The sequence below is a fragment of the Fusarium fujikuroi genome, chromosome FFUJ_chr11 (assembly GCF_900079805.1).
Source record: "Fusarium fujikuroi IMI 58289 draft genome, chromosome FFUJ_chr11".
NCBI lineage: Eukaryota > Fungi > Ascomycota > Sordariomycetes > Hypocreales > Nectriaceae > Fusarium > Fusarium fujikuroi.
In genome coordinates, this window is record NC_036632.1 from 382,340 (window position 1) to 398,425 (window position 16,086).

At 47.6% G+C, this 16,086-nt stretch overlaps 9 protein-coding genes and 1 non-coding gene, besides 1 other annotated feature; 5 read left to right on the top strand and 5 right to left on the bottom strand.

The window, feature by feature from the left end:
* Window positions 1-680: 680 nt before the first annotated feature.
* Window positions 681-2,029, top strand: FFUJ_11352 (related to methyltransferase; the record flags this gene model as incomplete). XM_023570240.1 has 8 exons in its annotated part: window positions 681-701; window positions 752-804; window positions 849-944; window positions 987-1,028; window positions 1,079-1,145; window positions 1,191-1,531; window positions 1,580-1,918; window positions 1,969-2,029. 8 exons carry the CDS (start codon window positions 681-683, stop codon window positions 2,027-2,029), a joined length of 1,020 nt encoding a protein of 339 aa, XP_023437380.1.
* Window positions 2,030-2,599: 570 nt separating this feature from the next.
* On the bottom strand, window positions 2,600-3,438 carry FFUJ_11353 (uncharacterized protein; the record flags this gene model as incomplete). XM_023570242.1 has 2 exons in its annotated part: window positions 2,600-2,991; window positions 3,039-3,438. The coding sequence occupies 2 exons, from the start codon at window positions 3,436-3,438 to the stop codon at window positions 2,600-2,602; spliced, it is 792 nt and encodes a 263-aa protein (XP_023437381.1).
* A 671-nt stretch (window positions 3,439-4,109) lies between these two features.
* FFUJ_11354 (uncharacterized protein) lies at window positions 4,110-4,880 on the bottom strand (the record flags this gene model as incomplete). Its single annotated transcript, XM_023570243.1, has 1 exon — window positions 4,110-4,880. The coding sequence occupies one exon, from the start codon at window positions 4,878-4,880 to the stop codon at window positions 4,110-4,112; it is 771 nt and encodes a 256-aa protein (XP_023437382.1).
* Window positions 4,881-6,558: 1,678 nt separating this feature from the next.
* Window positions 6,559-7,484, top strand: FFUJ_11355 (related to metalloprotease MEP1; the record flags this gene model as incomplete). XM_023570244.1 has 3 exons in its annotated part: window positions 6,559-6,780; window positions 6,828-7,354; window positions 7,403-7,484. The coding sequence occupies 3 exons, from the start codon at window positions 6,559-6,561 to the stop codon at window positions 7,482-7,484; spliced, it is 831 nt and encodes a 276-aa protein (XP_023437383.1).
* Window positions 7,485-7,815: 331 nt separating this feature from the next.
* Window positions 7,816-7,908, bottom strand: a tRNA (tRNA-Phe).
* A 367-nt stretch (window positions 7,909-8,275) lies between these two features.
* Window positions 8,276-10,061, bottom strand: FFUJ_11356 (uncharacterized protein; the record flags this gene model as incomplete). XM_023570245.1 has 3 exons in its annotated part: window positions 8,276-9,442; window positions 9,675-9,862; window positions 9,920-10,061. 3 exons carry the CDS (start codon window positions 10,059-10,061, stop codon window positions 8,276-8,278), a joined length of 1,497 nt encoding a protein of 498 aa, XP_023437384.1.
* A 604-nt stretch (window positions 10,062-10,665) lies between these two features.
* On the top strand, window positions 10,666-10,781 carry FFUJ_scaffold13.rrna6. The gene has a single exon (XR_002792863.1). It is a non-coding gene; the product is annotated as a ribosomal RNA (ribosomal RNA).
* Window positions 10,782-10,941: 160 nt separating this feature from the next.
* Window positions 10,942-11,931, bottom strand: FFUJ_11357 (uncharacterized protein; the record flags this gene model as incomplete). XM_023570246.1 has 2 exons in its annotated part: window positions 10,942-11,402; window positions 11,454-11,931. The coding sequence occupies 2 exons, from the start codon at window positions 11,929-11,931 to the stop codon at window positions 10,942-10,944; spliced, it is 939 nt and encodes a 312-aa protein (XP_023437385.1).
* Window positions 11,932-12,747: 816 nt separating this feature from the next.
* FFUJ_11358 (dehydrogenase-like protein) lies at window positions 12,748-13,559 on the top strand (the record flags this gene model as incomplete). XM_023570247.1 has 2 exons in its annotated part: window positions 12,748-12,781; window positions 12,835-13,559. 2 exons carry the CDS (start codon window positions 12,748-12,750, stop codon window positions 13,557-13,559), a joined length of 759 nt encoding a protein of 252 aa, XP_023437386.1.
* Window positions 13,560-13,913: 354 nt separating this feature from the next.
* Window positions 13,914-14,863, top strand: FFUJ_11359 (related to ketoreductases; the record flags this gene model as incomplete). XM_023570248.1 has 3 exons in its annotated part: window positions 13,914-14,197; window positions 14,248-14,390; window positions 14,484-14,863. The coding sequence occupies 3 exons, from the start codon at window positions 13,914-13,916 to the stop codon at window positions 14,861-14,863; spliced, it is 807 nt and encodes a 268-aa protein (XP_023437387.1).
* Window positions 14,864-14,963: 100 nt separating this feature from the next.
* Window positions 14,964-15,971, bottom strand: FFUJ_11360 (ILV1-Anabolic serine and threonine dehydratase precursor; the record flags this gene model as incomplete). The annotated part of the gene is made up of 1 exon (XM_023570249.1): window positions 14,964-15,971. The coding sequence occupies one exon, from the start codon at window positions 15,969-15,971 to the stop codon at window positions 14,964-14,966; it is 1,008 nt and encodes a 335-aa protein (XP_023437388.1).
* Window positions 15,972-16,086: the final 115 nt, after the last annotated feature.

A 16,086-nucleotide genomic window follows, 5' to 3' on the forward strand; every position in this document is an offset into this window, starting at 1 on the left:
GCAATTACCAAGGACCTATGAAATGGATACAGTCGCATTGTCGTACATCTGCAACCATCTCCAGTGTTTCATGGTGTACATACCAGTGGTGCGATGTCAAGCGCCTCCAATCGCATTACGACAATATGAGTGGCTACCATGTGAACACGTTACAACGGCCTCCCAGCCTCAAAAGGTTAAAGACGACCAATAACCAAGCATGCCACAGTTGGAAAAGCTTGTTGTGAAGACGCCCGGAACAAGGGTCTTTTCAAGCCGTGGTCGCATTAGCGTAGTTGGCCCCGCAAGCTAGAGAAGAGACAAGAGATGACAGTTTCTTAATGAAACACTTCTTTATCGTCTTTTGAGATGGATGAATGTCTCGAGATGTTCCAGAGCAAGGTCATGAGTGTTACAAGTGTAGGTAGTACTCGCCAATTCATGATTGCTTGCATAATACCCCTTCTAACAAACAAAACAGAACAAAAAGCCCATCGACCCCCATCTACAATGCGACTAGCCCCACCTGTCACTTTCCCATCACTGGATAGCGTCCTCCGTTCATGCATTTCAGCGCATGCGGCACAGAAGCAACTCGACATGTCATGTAACCCCCCAACAAAGACATAAAGACACCACCGACCCCGCACGCCTGAGTTTATTTCGTCTCTTTGTACTGAGAAACAAACCATAACGAAAAGATGGCGGCTCCAATTGAAGCAGTATGTTATTTACCTATTGTGATTTGTTCAACAAGTGCTAATCTTGGTAGGAACCCGCGTTGGATGTTGGCAACGACACTGAGAGTAACTTCAGCGCTGATAGGTATGTTGATGGTTATGTTTGTCGGGATTGAGCTGACGAGGTAGTGAAACCGAGTCGACAGCCTCGATCACGTCGAGCATCTTCGAGAATAAGTACTTTCAGGGAAGAACTTATGCTAATCCTAAGTATGGAAAGCATTGGTAAGACATTTCGTGATGAGAGTGAACATCGCTGATGAACAGGGCCCCCAATGACGAGGAGCAACTCGAAGCACTTGATCTCATGTAAGTTCATCGCCACGCACCTAGAGTGTACATGTTGGCTAACTGCTTAGCCATCATTGGTTGACATTGATGCTCGACGATAAACTCTTTCTTCCTCCCATCGGCGACAACCCTCAGGTACGTCTCTTCATCACCGTAGACTCCAATTCTCACGAAATCTAGAAAATCTTGGACATCGGTACAGGAACTGGGATCTGGGCTATAAACGTAGCAGACGAATACCCATCAGCCAGCGTCATTGCTACAGACATCACCCCAACCCAGCCAAGCTTCGTCCCTCCAAATGTTGAGTTTCAGATCGATGACGCTCAACTTGAATGGACCTTTGAGCCCGAGTCCTTTGACTTTATCCACATTCGATATCTTCAGGGCACTATTGCTGATTGGGATAAATTGTATGGTCAGATGTACAAGGCTCTTAAGCCAGGGGGTTGGTTCCAGCACATCGAACCTGATCTGCAAATGCTTTCTCAAAACCCAGAGATCAAGGTCGACGACGAGCAGTACGCATCCCTCCCCATAAGATTTTCCACTGTTCTAACGAACACTAGTATCTTCACACGCTGGGCAAAAATCTTCACCCAAGTCGGCGAAACAATTGGCTGCACATTCGACTTCTCCAACGGCAAACTCGCAACCCTCGCCAAAGACGCAGGCTTTGTATCCGTAACTCCGCAAACGCACAAAGTACCCATTGGACGCTGGCCAAGGGACAAGAAGAAGAAAGAGCTCGGAACTTTTGTGGGACTCTCGTTTAGCCAGGCCCTCGATGGTTTCGTCAAGTTGCCGCTCTGTGAGATTCTTAAGTGGTCGCCGGAGGAGATGCAGCTGTTCGCGGCGGAGATGAGAAAGGTCCTTATGAATCCTAAGACGCAGGCTTTTGGTCATGTGTAAGTTTGATGCTGTTTGTTGAGTGGGTTGGCGTGCTAATGAAGTGTAGGTTTAGTGTTTATGGGCAGAAGCCTGAGAGGCCGAAGGAGAGTAGCCCGGCGGCGGAATAGTGTCTTGCTTTGTACGGGGATTTTGGGAGGAACAGATACTTGAATGGCTTATGAAGTTTATGCTATTTCACTGAAAGGGTGATATTGAAGCGGTGTATTCCTGGTTGTCGTGACAACTGACGCATCACACGCTTCTCCTCTGAACAGAAATCCCTTCCGCCATGCTATTCAAGAGAAGACAACAACTCCTTTGACCTTGGTTGGCCACGGATGTTTGAGAGATTTAGATTATATGGTAAACGTATCATCGCTGGACGCTTCAACTATCAAACCTTCAGTGATCGGCCGAGTTCGACTCATACATGGCTCAGGGGCTAAGATGCGTCTAGTATTGAGACGTTATGCCTCTTCAGATCTAACGTCCGATACAAAAGTCATTGGAGCATCGAGCTTGCTAATAATGGAGGCTCACTGTGAAGGAGAAGGGCAACAATGAAGAACGACTTGTCTTCTGCGGACAGCATTATATCATGACTCTATGTGTTCTCCAATTCAATGCTACCAACCCGAATGCAAATATTCTACAGGACCAAAAACCCTGCACCAACCCAACACCTATCCAAAAATTTTCTAAGCAGTGTTGTAGTACATCTCAATCTTCTTAATCTTAAACACAGCATTCTGCTTAGGAGGCCCAGCGCTCCAGCCCTTATCACCGCTAGACCAGTTATTCCAGATCCAAGGTCCAGGAACATTGGGAACATCCTTCTTAGTAGACCACTGCTTCACACCATCAACATAAAACTCAACAAGACCCTTGGTCCAGTCAATTCGGTACTCGTGCTCAGTGGTTGTAGGGTTTGCAGGAGGAAGGACATTCTTGTCAGTTGGCTTGCCGTCGCCGTTATTGTCCTGGTTCGTGAACCATAGTCGACGAATACCGCCGTAGTTGGACTCAGATTTGGGGTCGGAGAGCCACTCGATGTCGGTCTCTTGGCTGTCAGATTGGTAGAAGAACATTCCTGACAACATTAATACATCGATGACTGAGATGGTTGGTTAAACGTACCGTTGCAAACACCTGCAGGTTCGCTAAGAATAGCTGTGGTTCGGACAGAAGCGTACTTGATGTTCTCAATCTCAGTCGCAACCTCAGCAGACTTGTAGGGCTTCGACTTCTGGCCACCAGGGACCGTCAACTCAAGGTACCCATTGCGGACTTTGACACCAGATGGTGTGTAAACATGGGTATTTCCCACTTGATAATCGCTCGAGTAAAGGCCCTCAGGAAGACTCTTGCCGTTGAACGTCCAAACCTTCTTGTTAGCGAACTTTGTCGCGCGGTCAACGATGTAATGACCGTTCTCTAACTCTGGCTCAGGGGATCGCTTGGTAGTGCATCCCTTAGGCGACGCCGCCGCGAGGCCAAGCACTGTGAATGCGACGGAGACGTAGGAAGCGATATGCATGGTGAGAAGCTAGGGAGTATCTTGGCCTGAGTCCATCGTGACTTGGCACGCTTATTATATACCAAGCGTATGATTTCGAAGGATCGTAGGATTCCCGCCTAGACCGTACTGAGAGGAATGTCATGTCGGTCCTGGTCTAGCGGTGGATATCAAGGCTGAGCATTACAGGGGTCCCCTGTAGACTTAGTTTTCTCAACATACCAGACAGCATTGCAGGTGTCTGAGCTTGGGTCCTGTTCATTTCTAGCGGGCCGAGCCTCTGTGGCTGAGCGATTTGTATTTACTGTCTTGGGATTTTGGTCTGTTTGAGACTTATTTGAAGGAATAAAGATTGTTATGCCTCATTTATTGGATCCATTGTATATAAGCACTAACGGTCTCGAAACAAGGCGGTGGCGGAGACAAATAGCAGGCCCTTAATTTTCGGGTCAGCGCTGGATTTGGAAGTTTCTTCCTAGTGATCTTGAAATGATTTAGCGGGTTCCCGGAAATTCCGTGCTGGGGGCGATTGTTGGCCGTGGAATGTGGCCGGGAACAGTGAGACTTGGCCGCAAACGGCTTGATCTAAGATCGTAGATCTGTTCCAGCCTTTAAACATTGAACTGAGACTGTAATAACATGGTGCTTGCCTAATCGCTGAACGAGCTGGTAGGAATAACCCCAATAGGATGTCAGCTGAGTCGACGCCTTCTGGCTGCGCGGATCAAGATAAAGCCTGGCTTTATCACCGGTTCTGCGATTCCGTCCTTGAAAGGAAGTCTCTCCCAGGTCGAACGTAGCTCTTTTGAAGCCCTCTCAAAATCCCGAGATTCGTAGATGTAGTATTCGAGCCTCGATTGTGTAAAAAATAAGAAGTCCCTGGAGTTCCGGTATATTTCAGCATCGTCTTTGGTCATGACTTTGAAATCAGCGAGTGGTGTCATGTAGTGATTCCTTGGGGGTCGTAACTCGCCTCTAAGTTCCGATGATATCCCAGTGTAGATGGCTTTTATCTGTTGACCACCACCAGCCACCCTCTTGTGTAGAGCTGCATGAAGCTCTTCCACTTCTCCTGTACTGGCGGGCCATCGTACAGCAATACAATCGATATCAGCTGTTAGGGAAGACAAGATCTCCAGTGATGGGTTATTCAGTGTTGTCAGAAGAACTGTGCCGAAAGGTTCATCGTTAGAGGCATCGTCGCCATCTTTCGCAGCCTCATATGCGATAACACGATGAAGGAGTTTTTGACTCTCAGAGCAGACTTTAGAGAGGTAGAATCCCTCAGAGATTGAGAAAGACCCAATCTTGGTTGGCTCTCCGAAGCGGCCTTCTATCCTCAGGTGGCGTTGCACTGGGATCAGGCACTTCCATACCATTTCGCGGATCTCGGGAGGAAGATATGGAAAGCATGTAAATGTTGACAAGCCCTCGTTTGCGGGTGGTATGTCGGAAGGCTTCATGGTATGAATGTGATGGTTGCTCGAGCACGCGATGATATGTGCTGAGTGCCTGTGAGGGTTATCAATAGGACTGAAAATCATGGCACAGAACCTGGGAGATGCGGCTCACTTTTATGTCACTCACGAAAGGCTAAATCATTTGTCGCTTGAAAAGACCTGGAGGCGAAAGGCTATGTATCACTCATGCAATCTTTTATTGGTATATTTGATGATACACGTGAACTCAAATCTTTAACCTCCAACCTACATCAACTACCCACTACATCTATACGGTCGTGTGATCAAATTAAATCCAAGCCTGAACGCAAAAGCAGATATTCCAGTAACACTTAGCTTGTCATAAGCCCGTAGAGCCAGACAACGACCTGGCGCTGTGAAGCTTGTGATTTTGATCAAGCATACGTTACTCTCATGACCTGAAGATTCTCATAGCAGTTTGACTTTCAGAACAAAGATTCAGAACCATCTCCGGCCTATTTAATCCGACGTTTTGCAACAGGATGTTACGCACAATTCGTCTAATTTTTATGGACATTATGCCCTTCAATGCATCGCTCTCATTACTGGATATCAGAACACCTTGCCCTTGACAAAAAGGGAACTATGGGGTTGACTGCTGCCTATAAGGAAGGTTAAGCTTTAGGCTGCGAGCACAGGTGATGAACGAGAACACGATATTTAATTTGCCCAATATAAGCTTTTACATAGAAGCTTCCACGATGACCAATAAGACAACAAAGGAACAGGTTGTTATACTGTATTGTCTAGTTGCCGAAACATTTCCTGAGTAGTCATAAGCTCGTTTTCGTCTTTAGAGTTTTAAGGATAACATTTAACCCTAAACTCACCAATCCAGATCAGAAAGCATTAAGAAACGGCGTGTATCGGTCATATCATATATTTGTAGGATACTGATGTGTCTCTTAGCCCCATCAGAAGAGCGTCGTAACTCTGCCTTACCTTGGAGGCTTCAGATCCTGGTAATCAGCCTTCGAAGGCATTAGCCTAAAGGAATACCCCGCTGACATCTTAGCAGCACCTTCTCACTCGCAATCAATAGGAATGTACTATTGCAACAGGCTACGCCAGAATAGCCATGCTTTGCAGTTGGTATGCTGCAATTTGCTGCTCCACGCTTCATCGTGGAAGCCAGTGATCATGATGGTCGCCAGCAGCAAGCAGACATTGCAGAAATTCCGCGTCGTAAATAGGTCAGAATAGTGTACTCTTGAGCGCATAGAACAGTCGGCCTGTTTGAGTCCGTGTATTACGATTCCAATCCTACAACTGAGTCTCTTTGCCTGATCCTCTGCCCAGAACACCGAAAGTCCACGTAACCCCGCGATCCTCACCAGTTCTGCCAGCCAGTGGGAAAGGTGTCAGCCTGCTTGCATCTCCAACCCCCCCCGGACCAAGATTCTTATTTCCTATTCAATCGTTGTTAAAGTAACGCTAGCATGGTCCGACCTCGTGTTTCGACCTTGTGAGGGGCACTGCCAAGAATCCAACCAGTACTGGCGAACGTGGCGCAGTGTAGGAAGGATTGAAAAGGATTCGAAAGTCCCAATTGCAAGCTGGCAATACGAAAACTGATTTTATATTAAATAGTCGGACACGACACGCTTGGCACCACCCGTTTTGAAGCATTCACTTCGTTGTCTATCTCTCATCACTCAGGATGCATCTTCAATTTGCTCTTGCTCTCGGCCTCCTGGCCAACTCTGTGTCAGCCGCTGGCTTTGACTGCGGTACCTCGGGATCCAGCAATGGCTTGAAAGCCATTTCAAAAGACCTTGCAAATGAGTATCTCGAAATCCGAGGACAACATAAGAATGTAGAGGTCAAGACCTACGTGCATATCCTCGCAGCAAGCAAGAAGGAAGAAGACAACTACCTTAGCGTAAGTCCCAAAGAAACCTTCGAAGCTAATGTACTAACGCTTCACAGCAAGCTACGGTCAAGGAACAGATGAGCCTTCTCAACGAGAAGTTTAAGCCCTGGAATTTCTCGTTCAAGTTGATGAACACCAGCAGAACCATCAACTCTGACTGGGCTTATCCCATCAGTCCAGTCGGTGAATTCCGAGAGGAGCTCCGGGCTGCATTGAGGCAAGGAACCTACAAGGATCTCAATCTGTTCTTCATTGCGAGTATGCCCCCCGGTGGAAAGTGCGAGCTCCCTATTCCCAATCCCACCAAGAATGATATCCTCTTCGACGGCTGCATCATGAGGCCCGATAACCCTGGCGAGGTCCCTCCAAAATTCAACTACGTTACCGTTCATGAGGTTGGGCACTGGCTTGGTCTGGAGCATACCTTTGAGAATGGTTGCGAAGAACCAGGCGACTATGTTGATGATACTCCTTATGAGGCATCGCCTCCAGAGTATGGGGTGTGCCCTCCACCTGATCTCAACAGCTGCCCTGATAAGCCTGGTTTTGATCCTACGGATAACTTCATGGACTATGTCGAGCCGTAAGTTGTTCATATCTTGAGGTTGGAAACGAAGCTAACGAGATGCAGTGAGTGCGGTCCCAAGAGGTTTACCCCTGGACAAGCTGAGCGCATGCATAAGCTTTGGAAGAAATTGCGTGCCAATAGATAAAGCCTCAAACTTCGACGAAATGCCACGAAGGTTCATAATAGGATTGAGACCGGGGAGTTGGGGATGAGTAGAGAGATAGGAGCCAAGGGCAATACTGTTTGCAGATATTTACTGTGATAAGGTTGAGGGGTCAAAAGAGGCTTCAGCCTCCAGGCCACAAAGGCAAAGAACACCAAAAAAAACACATACAGGCAAAATACTCGTCGCCCTCACTGTTGGCATATATTTACTTCGATACTGCGAGTGCACATTGCAGGGTTATTTTATATCATGAATGTTTTACATTCTTCTGGTACAAGGCAATTCTCTGAGAGTCACAAAAAGATCAAATTGCGGTTTATGTGGATCGAACACATGACCTTCAGATATCGATTGATTGAAGTTTGACTTCAGTCTGACGCTCTCCCAACTGAGCTAAACCCGCCAGTGGATACGAATTGAGTTCGGTAAGACTCTGATGAGCCGAAGTCAAGCCGGTGCCTACAGATACTACCCTGAATGAGCGTCAATATCACAAAAAGAGAGGTAGAAATATCACGCGACGACTACGGTCTTTTCCCCTTTACTTTATCTTAAAAACTTTGCCATGGTAACCAAACGAACACAGGGATCGAACACAATTGCTCCACGCTGCAATCAAGGAAAAGTTGGGCTCGTTTGAACGCTCATTGCTCGAGCCAAACATAGATGCCGGAGACGACAACGGCCAGATGTCACTGCAAACCACCGCAACCAAGGGTCATAATTAAGCCTTACGCAAATATTAAGTTGAGACTTGTGATATAAGCATGCTACGTTCTAACCTCCTCCATATACAAATCATACAACCCGTCACCAACGTGTCGATTCCTGTAAATCCATAAACGCTTTCCCTTCCCTCCCGCACTGTCTTTCATCTCCCCATCCAACATATCTTCCTCAACCATGCCTCTCAAGACCCTAGCCTCGGAAAGGGAATCGCCTTCTGGCACAACAACCCGTTCCGACACCTTGGTCGCTATAACAGCCACCAACAACTGAAGAAATGCCGTGATCCATAAGATCAAGGTGATGATTCCCCAGTGCGAAACGTTGAGTTTCTGTCCGATCGTAGGCATTTGGCCGGCGAGTACAATATCTGTGTTTGATTCGATGACAGCTGCCAGCATACCCGTAGCGAAGCGTGATAAAAGGTATTCTACTTGTTCTGTTGAGCCATTCAGTGGTATACCGAACACCGACGCAGCGGGGTAGCTGTTTGATCGGGTATCGTTTGGGCCGTCGGGACCTCCTAGAGCTATCGCCGAGGTTGCTAAGCGCATCAGTCTCTCACTAACTTCGTGCTCTGGCCTCTTCGCGTTCTCAACAGGGCTCATTTTGACGGTGCAGTTGTAAAGCCATGGATCTGTCGACGATGGTTCAAACACTGAAACAATGCTGCAATCGCTGCCGCAGTTGCGAGAGGCAGATGTCATGTAAACCTTCTCACCAAGAACCTCCTTACTAGGTAATGTGATATTTGTTTCCCTGCTCCCATTGTTGACGGTAATCAGCTCCCCCGTTCCATTGCCCCCTTGACGGACCTTCAGCGCGTCGCAATGCGCCGTGATATTCACTTTCCTGTCGGTGACCGCTGAGACAGGAGCGCTTTTCGGATTATCCAAAGAAAGCGTATTCGTCTCGCGAAAGACATAGGCACAGGACCCGTCACAAAATAGAAACTTATTGTCTGCAAAGAATAAAGTCCCAGGGAAAAGGATATCATCGGGATCCCCTTCGTTTAAAGCCAGGGATATGATCCCGTAGCTGTTTGCCGCGTACTCTTCGCTCTTGGTTGAACCGGATGCGTTGACAACACTCGAGGTTGAGATGGTGCTTAAATTCGCGATGGAGACGTTCCCGGGAATCAAGAGGGCCTGGTCTTCGGTTTTTTCGACCGAGTAGCACAAACCCAATGAGGCATATCCGATTTGAGTTGCCTGATTGTGTTGGTGAGTGGTTAGTCAGGTTTTGACAGAAACCAGATGTGATGTGAACCCACAAGAAATAGCGCTACCCAGGTTGCGACTCCAACATGAATTGTCCACCGACTCGATTTGAATGCCAAGACCAGTACTTGACTCATGCTGTGAACATGCAAAATCGCTTTGACCTAATCATTTTTACACATATTAGCAGACTGCCCGTTTCCAGGCCTCGTTCAAAACTTACTTTTTGGCGGGACCTCGGCCGCTTACTCAAAATCCACCATCTCAAATCTTGTACTGCATGGGTCAACTGACTCATAGTTGACAGTCCCAGAGCAATAAGGAACCCTGTAATTAATGCATTAAAATACTTCTTCTGTTTCTCTGATATGACATCGTAGAGAGCATATGCGATCAAGATCCCATAGATGACTATGATGAAGATAACTGTGATGCACCATTTTCCGATGAGGCCGAACCAGAGTTTTACTTTTGATCGGCGGCGAGCTGGAAGACCTTGGAAGGATCGGGATGGTTGCAATGGTGGGCTCGGTGTAGTTGGTGGGTTCTGGAATTGGAGATGGATGTCGTGCTGGCCGTTTGACGGCACAGCGTAGTACTGTCCTGCCATTATGTGATATAAAAAGTGAAGTGAATGCGAATATTCAACCGCATGGGACCTCAACAATATAAAAGATCATGCCGGATCCAAAGACCATGGCGCAAGCATCCACAGTAACTCCACCGCTCAGCCTCGACTAGCTATTAGGTTTTCGCCTAGCTATACCATCAGGGTCTAGCATGCTTGGCGATCCCCTCAGCCTGGCAGAAACCTGCTTTGATTGGCTTGTCCGTATCGAAGAACATCAGTGAGCATCATAGCGTCACGGAAAACTGGGAGCCGTTGCATGTGAAACCATTTCAGGGAAGTTCGGACGGTTTTGAACAGTCTGGACTTCTTGGCAGGCCATGCGTATTACGGTTTGGAGAATAGCACTTGGAAGGGTTATAAAGAGAGATCTTTATTCCACTTCTCTATATGATTAAACAAGGCATGATTAGTAAAGGAATCTATAAATATACTCCACTCTATACATTTAGATCAGCCAATAACTAACGCTTAACTCGACTGGAGATATATATCTGCATTCGCCATATGTCAAGACGCTGGAACAACGACATAACGCCTTGCCGACCCTGAACTTGTACCAAAATCTGACCGCATTCAACCACATACGACCATACCTACAGGAAAATACGGGATCCCGTCTGCTCTCCCATAGTCAAGCCTGTAAGGGGCGGATTAGTAGTTGGGTCGGTGACGACCAGCGAATCCCCGCTGTTGTATGTTTTTTGCCCTTTGTACAAGATCTCAGGATGTAGTCTCCTTTTTGCTAGACGCGTCAAGCACTTTCTGGACCCCTCAAGAAGTGCGGTACTTTTACCTTTCTGGAGAGATCGTTCACAATTTCCAACATCGTCTCGCTTTCTGGTAAGAATTGCTCTCGAGGTTACATGAAACCCCATGAGGCTGCGTAGCTGTCAATCCCGTTGAGAAACGTCTCTCGAGGTTTGTTCAAGAACATGGGGATGTACTCCTGCACCCACTCAGACTCCCAGTGGTTGGTATACTCAGCCTTGTAAAACTCCCAGTAATCAGGATACCAGCCTGACTGGTGCCAGTCTATCACAGCGTTAATACGGCACGGTGAGCCTTCAGAGACCATTATGTTGCTTGGGTGGACGTCAGCATGCGTGAACACAACTCCAGGATCGTCAGGTAGAAGTTGGCGATATGGGTCAGGTATATCCTCTAGTTCGTAATCTTCCCAGTGGGGACCACTTGCGGCTTGTCGTTTTACCAGGAAAGAAAACCAGTCATGGAACTCCTTTACAGATAAAAACGGTCCTGCTTTTGGTCGGGTTCCGTCGGCGAATACCACGTCCTGTAGTGGTCCACGGTTGATTTGTCCTGTTTCCTGATCAACATGATAACTCCCATGGCAGTCGGGCTCTTATATACCAAGAAACTCGTCCTCTGGATCGCGCTTTACCTGACGTAACTCATCGAGCATATCTCGCAGTTGCTCACATACCCCAACTTTATCCTCTCTACTCAGGGAATCCCATCGTTTCTCCAAAGTCACGCCTTCAACCAGCTGCATGTACAAAAAGACTTCTCCTCCATCGTCTGTCCAGCCGTATATCTCAGGGACAGGGACGCTTGGAAGACACCGACGCAACCACCAGAGGCACTGGCCTTCCGCAGCGGTGACACGGGGCTCTTTTCCAAATTTGACGACCAAGCCAAGTGACTCAAAAATGACGGTATTCTTTCTATGAAGGACGTGATCGCCCGCTTCACTCTTAGCTCGGACTTGATCAGCTGATGGGAAAGCTACCCCAGGCCTATTACGTGCGAAGAACGTAGAGTCTCTAAATGTAACTCTAGAGCCTTTGGGGAGAGAGTCAACGAGGATTGTAGGCGGCGAGGTTTGCATCTTGGAAGCGCTACATCTGATGATGAGGGGAGAGCATGTTGGTTAGGCACCATTCCTAGACTTTCGTTGTTGGCTCAGGCTTTCAGCGGATTAAAGCCGGGCCGCTGAATCCGACCAAAAGTCAAATTCAGTCACTCTATGACGAACATTTTGCGAAACATAGCTCAGGGTATGACAGTTGATGGCTGCAGGTGAGTTCAGTCTCTATGAGATACTCTATTGCAGGACGGCAAGGTGACTGAGCATGATAACAAGAAACAACAGTTCTCGTCTTAATTCCAACTTAGGATCTGCCTGGAACTTTAAGATATTACTTGGTCAAGTATATAAGTCGAAGGCCGTTTGGAACAACACCTGTGTGCAAAGTTTCGAACTATCTCAAAGACCTCGGTTACTGCAAAGCTCTGTGTTACATTTTATTCTATGGCAGTCCAAGTCCCTTTAAGTGATAGTCAATAGAGATGGCTTAAATTAAAAGTATCAAGATAGTGGCTTGCATTCGGAACACGGAAATTATGCATGCGTCCAGCACCAAATGATAATAAAAGCCCTGCCTGAATGAATCCTAAAGGAATTGAACCCCAATGCAATGAGAAAGATACGATTGGCCAATAAGCTCGCCTTGATATCTCCGTGGAGGTATCTCCGAGCGTTCCGATACAAGATGCCCGTGGGCGGATTTTAAGCTAGAGCTTGCCTTAAGTCCGCCAGTAGCGACATGAAGAGATGGCACAAGAGCACTGCTACATATATTCATCAAAAGTCCTCTCTAACATTCCACTTCGCCACCAAAACTCATGTCGTATCTTATGCAACATGTCGAAATACAAACAGCTGGTCCTGATTACCGGTGAGTTACCGCACACAAAGATACGCAGACTCTCCATTGAGATACCCAACTAGGCGCCAATCAAGGCGTCGGCTTCGAAACCGCCAAGAATCTAGTCCTGTCCTCGGTAAAATACCATGTCATTATTGGAAGTCGAGATGAAGCCAAAGGGGAGATAGCAGCTCGGTCACTCCAGTCACTCGACGATATCAAAGGAACAGTCTCCAGCATACAGATTGACGTCACGGATGACAACTCCGTCGATGCCGCTGCTCAAACCCTAGCTTCTGAATGGGGCAGGTTGGATATTCTGGTTAATAACGCTGGTATCATCTCAATGGCCAGCCCTCCAACGCGCGAAGCTTTCCGCAAGGTCCTTGAAACAAACCTTGTTGGTGCGCTTAGCGTCACCGAAGCATTTTTACCCCTTCTTCACAAGTCAGAGCATAAACCTCCTCGTCTCATCTTTGTTACATCAAGCACTGGATCCATCACTCTTACATCTAACCCTGAATCGCCACTTCATAGCGCTGGGGCGACGGAATATCGGACTAGTAAAGCTGGTCTGAACATGCTCATGACGATGTACAACATTCGGCTTAAATCAGAGGGTTTCTTGGTATTTGGGGTAGATCCGGGGTTGTGTGCGACAAACTTCACCAGTGATGCCGAGTCTCTCAAGCAGCGGGGAGCAGCTGAGCCGGCTGAAGGAGGGGATCGAATTGCGCGTGTTATCAAGGGCGAGAAGGATGAAGATGTTGGGAAGGCTATTGGAGTTCAAGGCATAAACCCGTGGTGATACGATCAATTTGGTTTTCAGAGAACAAACAGCAAAGGAGACGTACAAGAATGGCGGATGACTGTTATTTGGCTCTTGTATGGAAGTGTCACCGTAACATGATGGGATAAGTTTCTGGGACCTCAAATCACAATCAGGAATTAGCTTGTCTTTGAGCTAGAGATCCCTTTCAAGCAAACATCGCCAGGATCAAGTAACGTTAGCTGTCAGACTGGTCCCACTGATGCTGACTCAATCCACAAAGGAGGATCCCAAACCTGGTTCACCGCAAGTATAAAACGTAATCGCTACGCTTCTTATCGTTGAATCGGTCTGTAATCCGTTGCAAGTCCAAAGATATATATTTCTAGCATCATGGGCATAACCTGGTTCATCACTGGCTGTTCCAGCGGGTTTGGCGAAGCCTTGGTTCGTCAACTTCGATCTGCAGGCGATAACGTCATAGCCACTGGCCGCAACGCCGATACAAAGCTCTCGCACCTCAAAGAAACTGGCGCAACTATTCTAGACCTCGATGTTTCATCCTCCCTTGAGGTCATCAAGTCCAAAATAGACGAGGCTTGGAGTATCTACGATGGAATTGATGTTGTAGTCAATAACGCGGGGTATATCCTCAGTGGGGCAGTGGAAGAGCTGACGTGAGTAACATGGGCTGTGAATTACAGCATTACAGCTGATGATAGAATAGTCAAGAAGACATGGAAAAGTCATTCAAGGTCAACTTCCATGGACCTATGAATATCACCCGCGCCGTCTTGCCGTACTTGAGGAAGCAGCGGTCTGGAACTTTGCTATTTGTCGGATCTCAGGCTGGCTGGCATGCTGACCCCAGTGCATCAGGATACTGCGCCAGCAAGTTCGCTCTAGAAGGCAAGCTGTGACCATTCTTCCATATCGTATGCCCAAACTTACTAACAGGTTCAGGCGCCGTCGAGTGTCTATCCAAAGAACTCGCCATCTTCGCTCCAGGCCTAAAAGTCCTCATCGTCGAGCCAGGATACTGCCGCACTCCAGTTTTCAACAAAATCCAGCACGTCGACGCTCGTGTTCCAGAGTATGCTCAGTTCAATGAAGCGGTTCGACAGGCTGAGGCGACTTTGACAGAGAATTCGCCAGGAGATCCTGAAAAGGCCGTTGCTAGGATGATCGAGCTAGTGAAAGGGACTGGCGTTGCAGAGGGTAAGACACTGCCTTTGAGGGTACCTTTGGGGTCGGATAGTTGGTCGAGAGTGAAGAGCAAGTGTGAAGAAACGCTGGAAATTTGCCGTGAATGGGAGGAATTGGCGAAGAGCGTCGATGTATAACACAGCCTGACACACCCCGAAATGAGACAGGCAAACCAACAGAAGAAATCAAATTGACAATGTGAGGTGCAGGCTTATTTCTATGCATAACCGCAAAAACTCACGTACCATAAACCAGCTTCGCCATCTTATCCCTATCATAGTTCCCACTACACAAGATGACAGTACTAATCTCATGCTTCACCTTATCAGCAACCTTGTGAAACCCCGCGAGCGCCAATGCCGAAAACCCATCAACATACTGCCTCTCCTGCAAATGAAGCTGTCTCAACGCCACCAGAATCTCCGCCTCCGTACACGTAACAACATGATTAACCGTCGCTCTCGCCGACCGAAAGTCAATCCCATGCCGTATAACATCATTCTCAAATTCAGACGCAGCAATCGTTGGCGAGTTTTCAGTCTCGATGGGAAATCCAGCAGATAATGAACCAGCCAGTGTCATTGAGTTTAGAGCTGTGACACCCCAGACTTTGACTTTGGGCCTTAATTCGCCAGCTTGCCTTTTTGCATCTGTGGCGAAGCAGCCTATGGCGCTTATGAGTGCGATGTCACTCATGGGGGCGAAGATATTGTGGATATCCTTCTGGTAGAATTCAAATTGCTGGAGGACTTCAACGCAGACGGTGCCTAGACCTGCGAGGACCATCACATCATCGCAGGGTGAGAAATATATATGCTCTGACATTTCAGCAAGGTCTTTTGCATATGCTCTCGCTTCATTGAGATCATGCCCACGCTGTATAATCTTAGGACCGTACTGCATCACCTTGTCAAGCAGATGTCTCTCAACACCCATTGGCATAACAATAGTGACTTTCGTTCCTAACGCATGCGCCGCAAGAGCAGCGCCCATGGCATGATTCCCCGTCGACGCTGTCACGAATGGCTTTTTGGTAGGATTGTCCTTCATTCGTGCTATGGCGCCTCGGAAGTGGTAAGAACCAGTGAACTGAATGTGATCGAGTTTCAACCAGAGTTTTGAACCATACTTTATATTTTTGACTTTAGATGGGATGAGAGGTGTGCGATGGACGTAGAGTTTGTTGAGACGCCATTGTCTAAGGGCTTCTTGGCCGATGTCGAATATCTCTGGGGTGGCTGGCATTGTAACGCGTTTAACACGGTGCTTAATTTGTGCTCATGGACTATGGAACCATAATGGGCTTTGCGTTACTGAGGGTCGTCAATTGACGAGGTCAGGCATGTTTTCGACGGGTTTA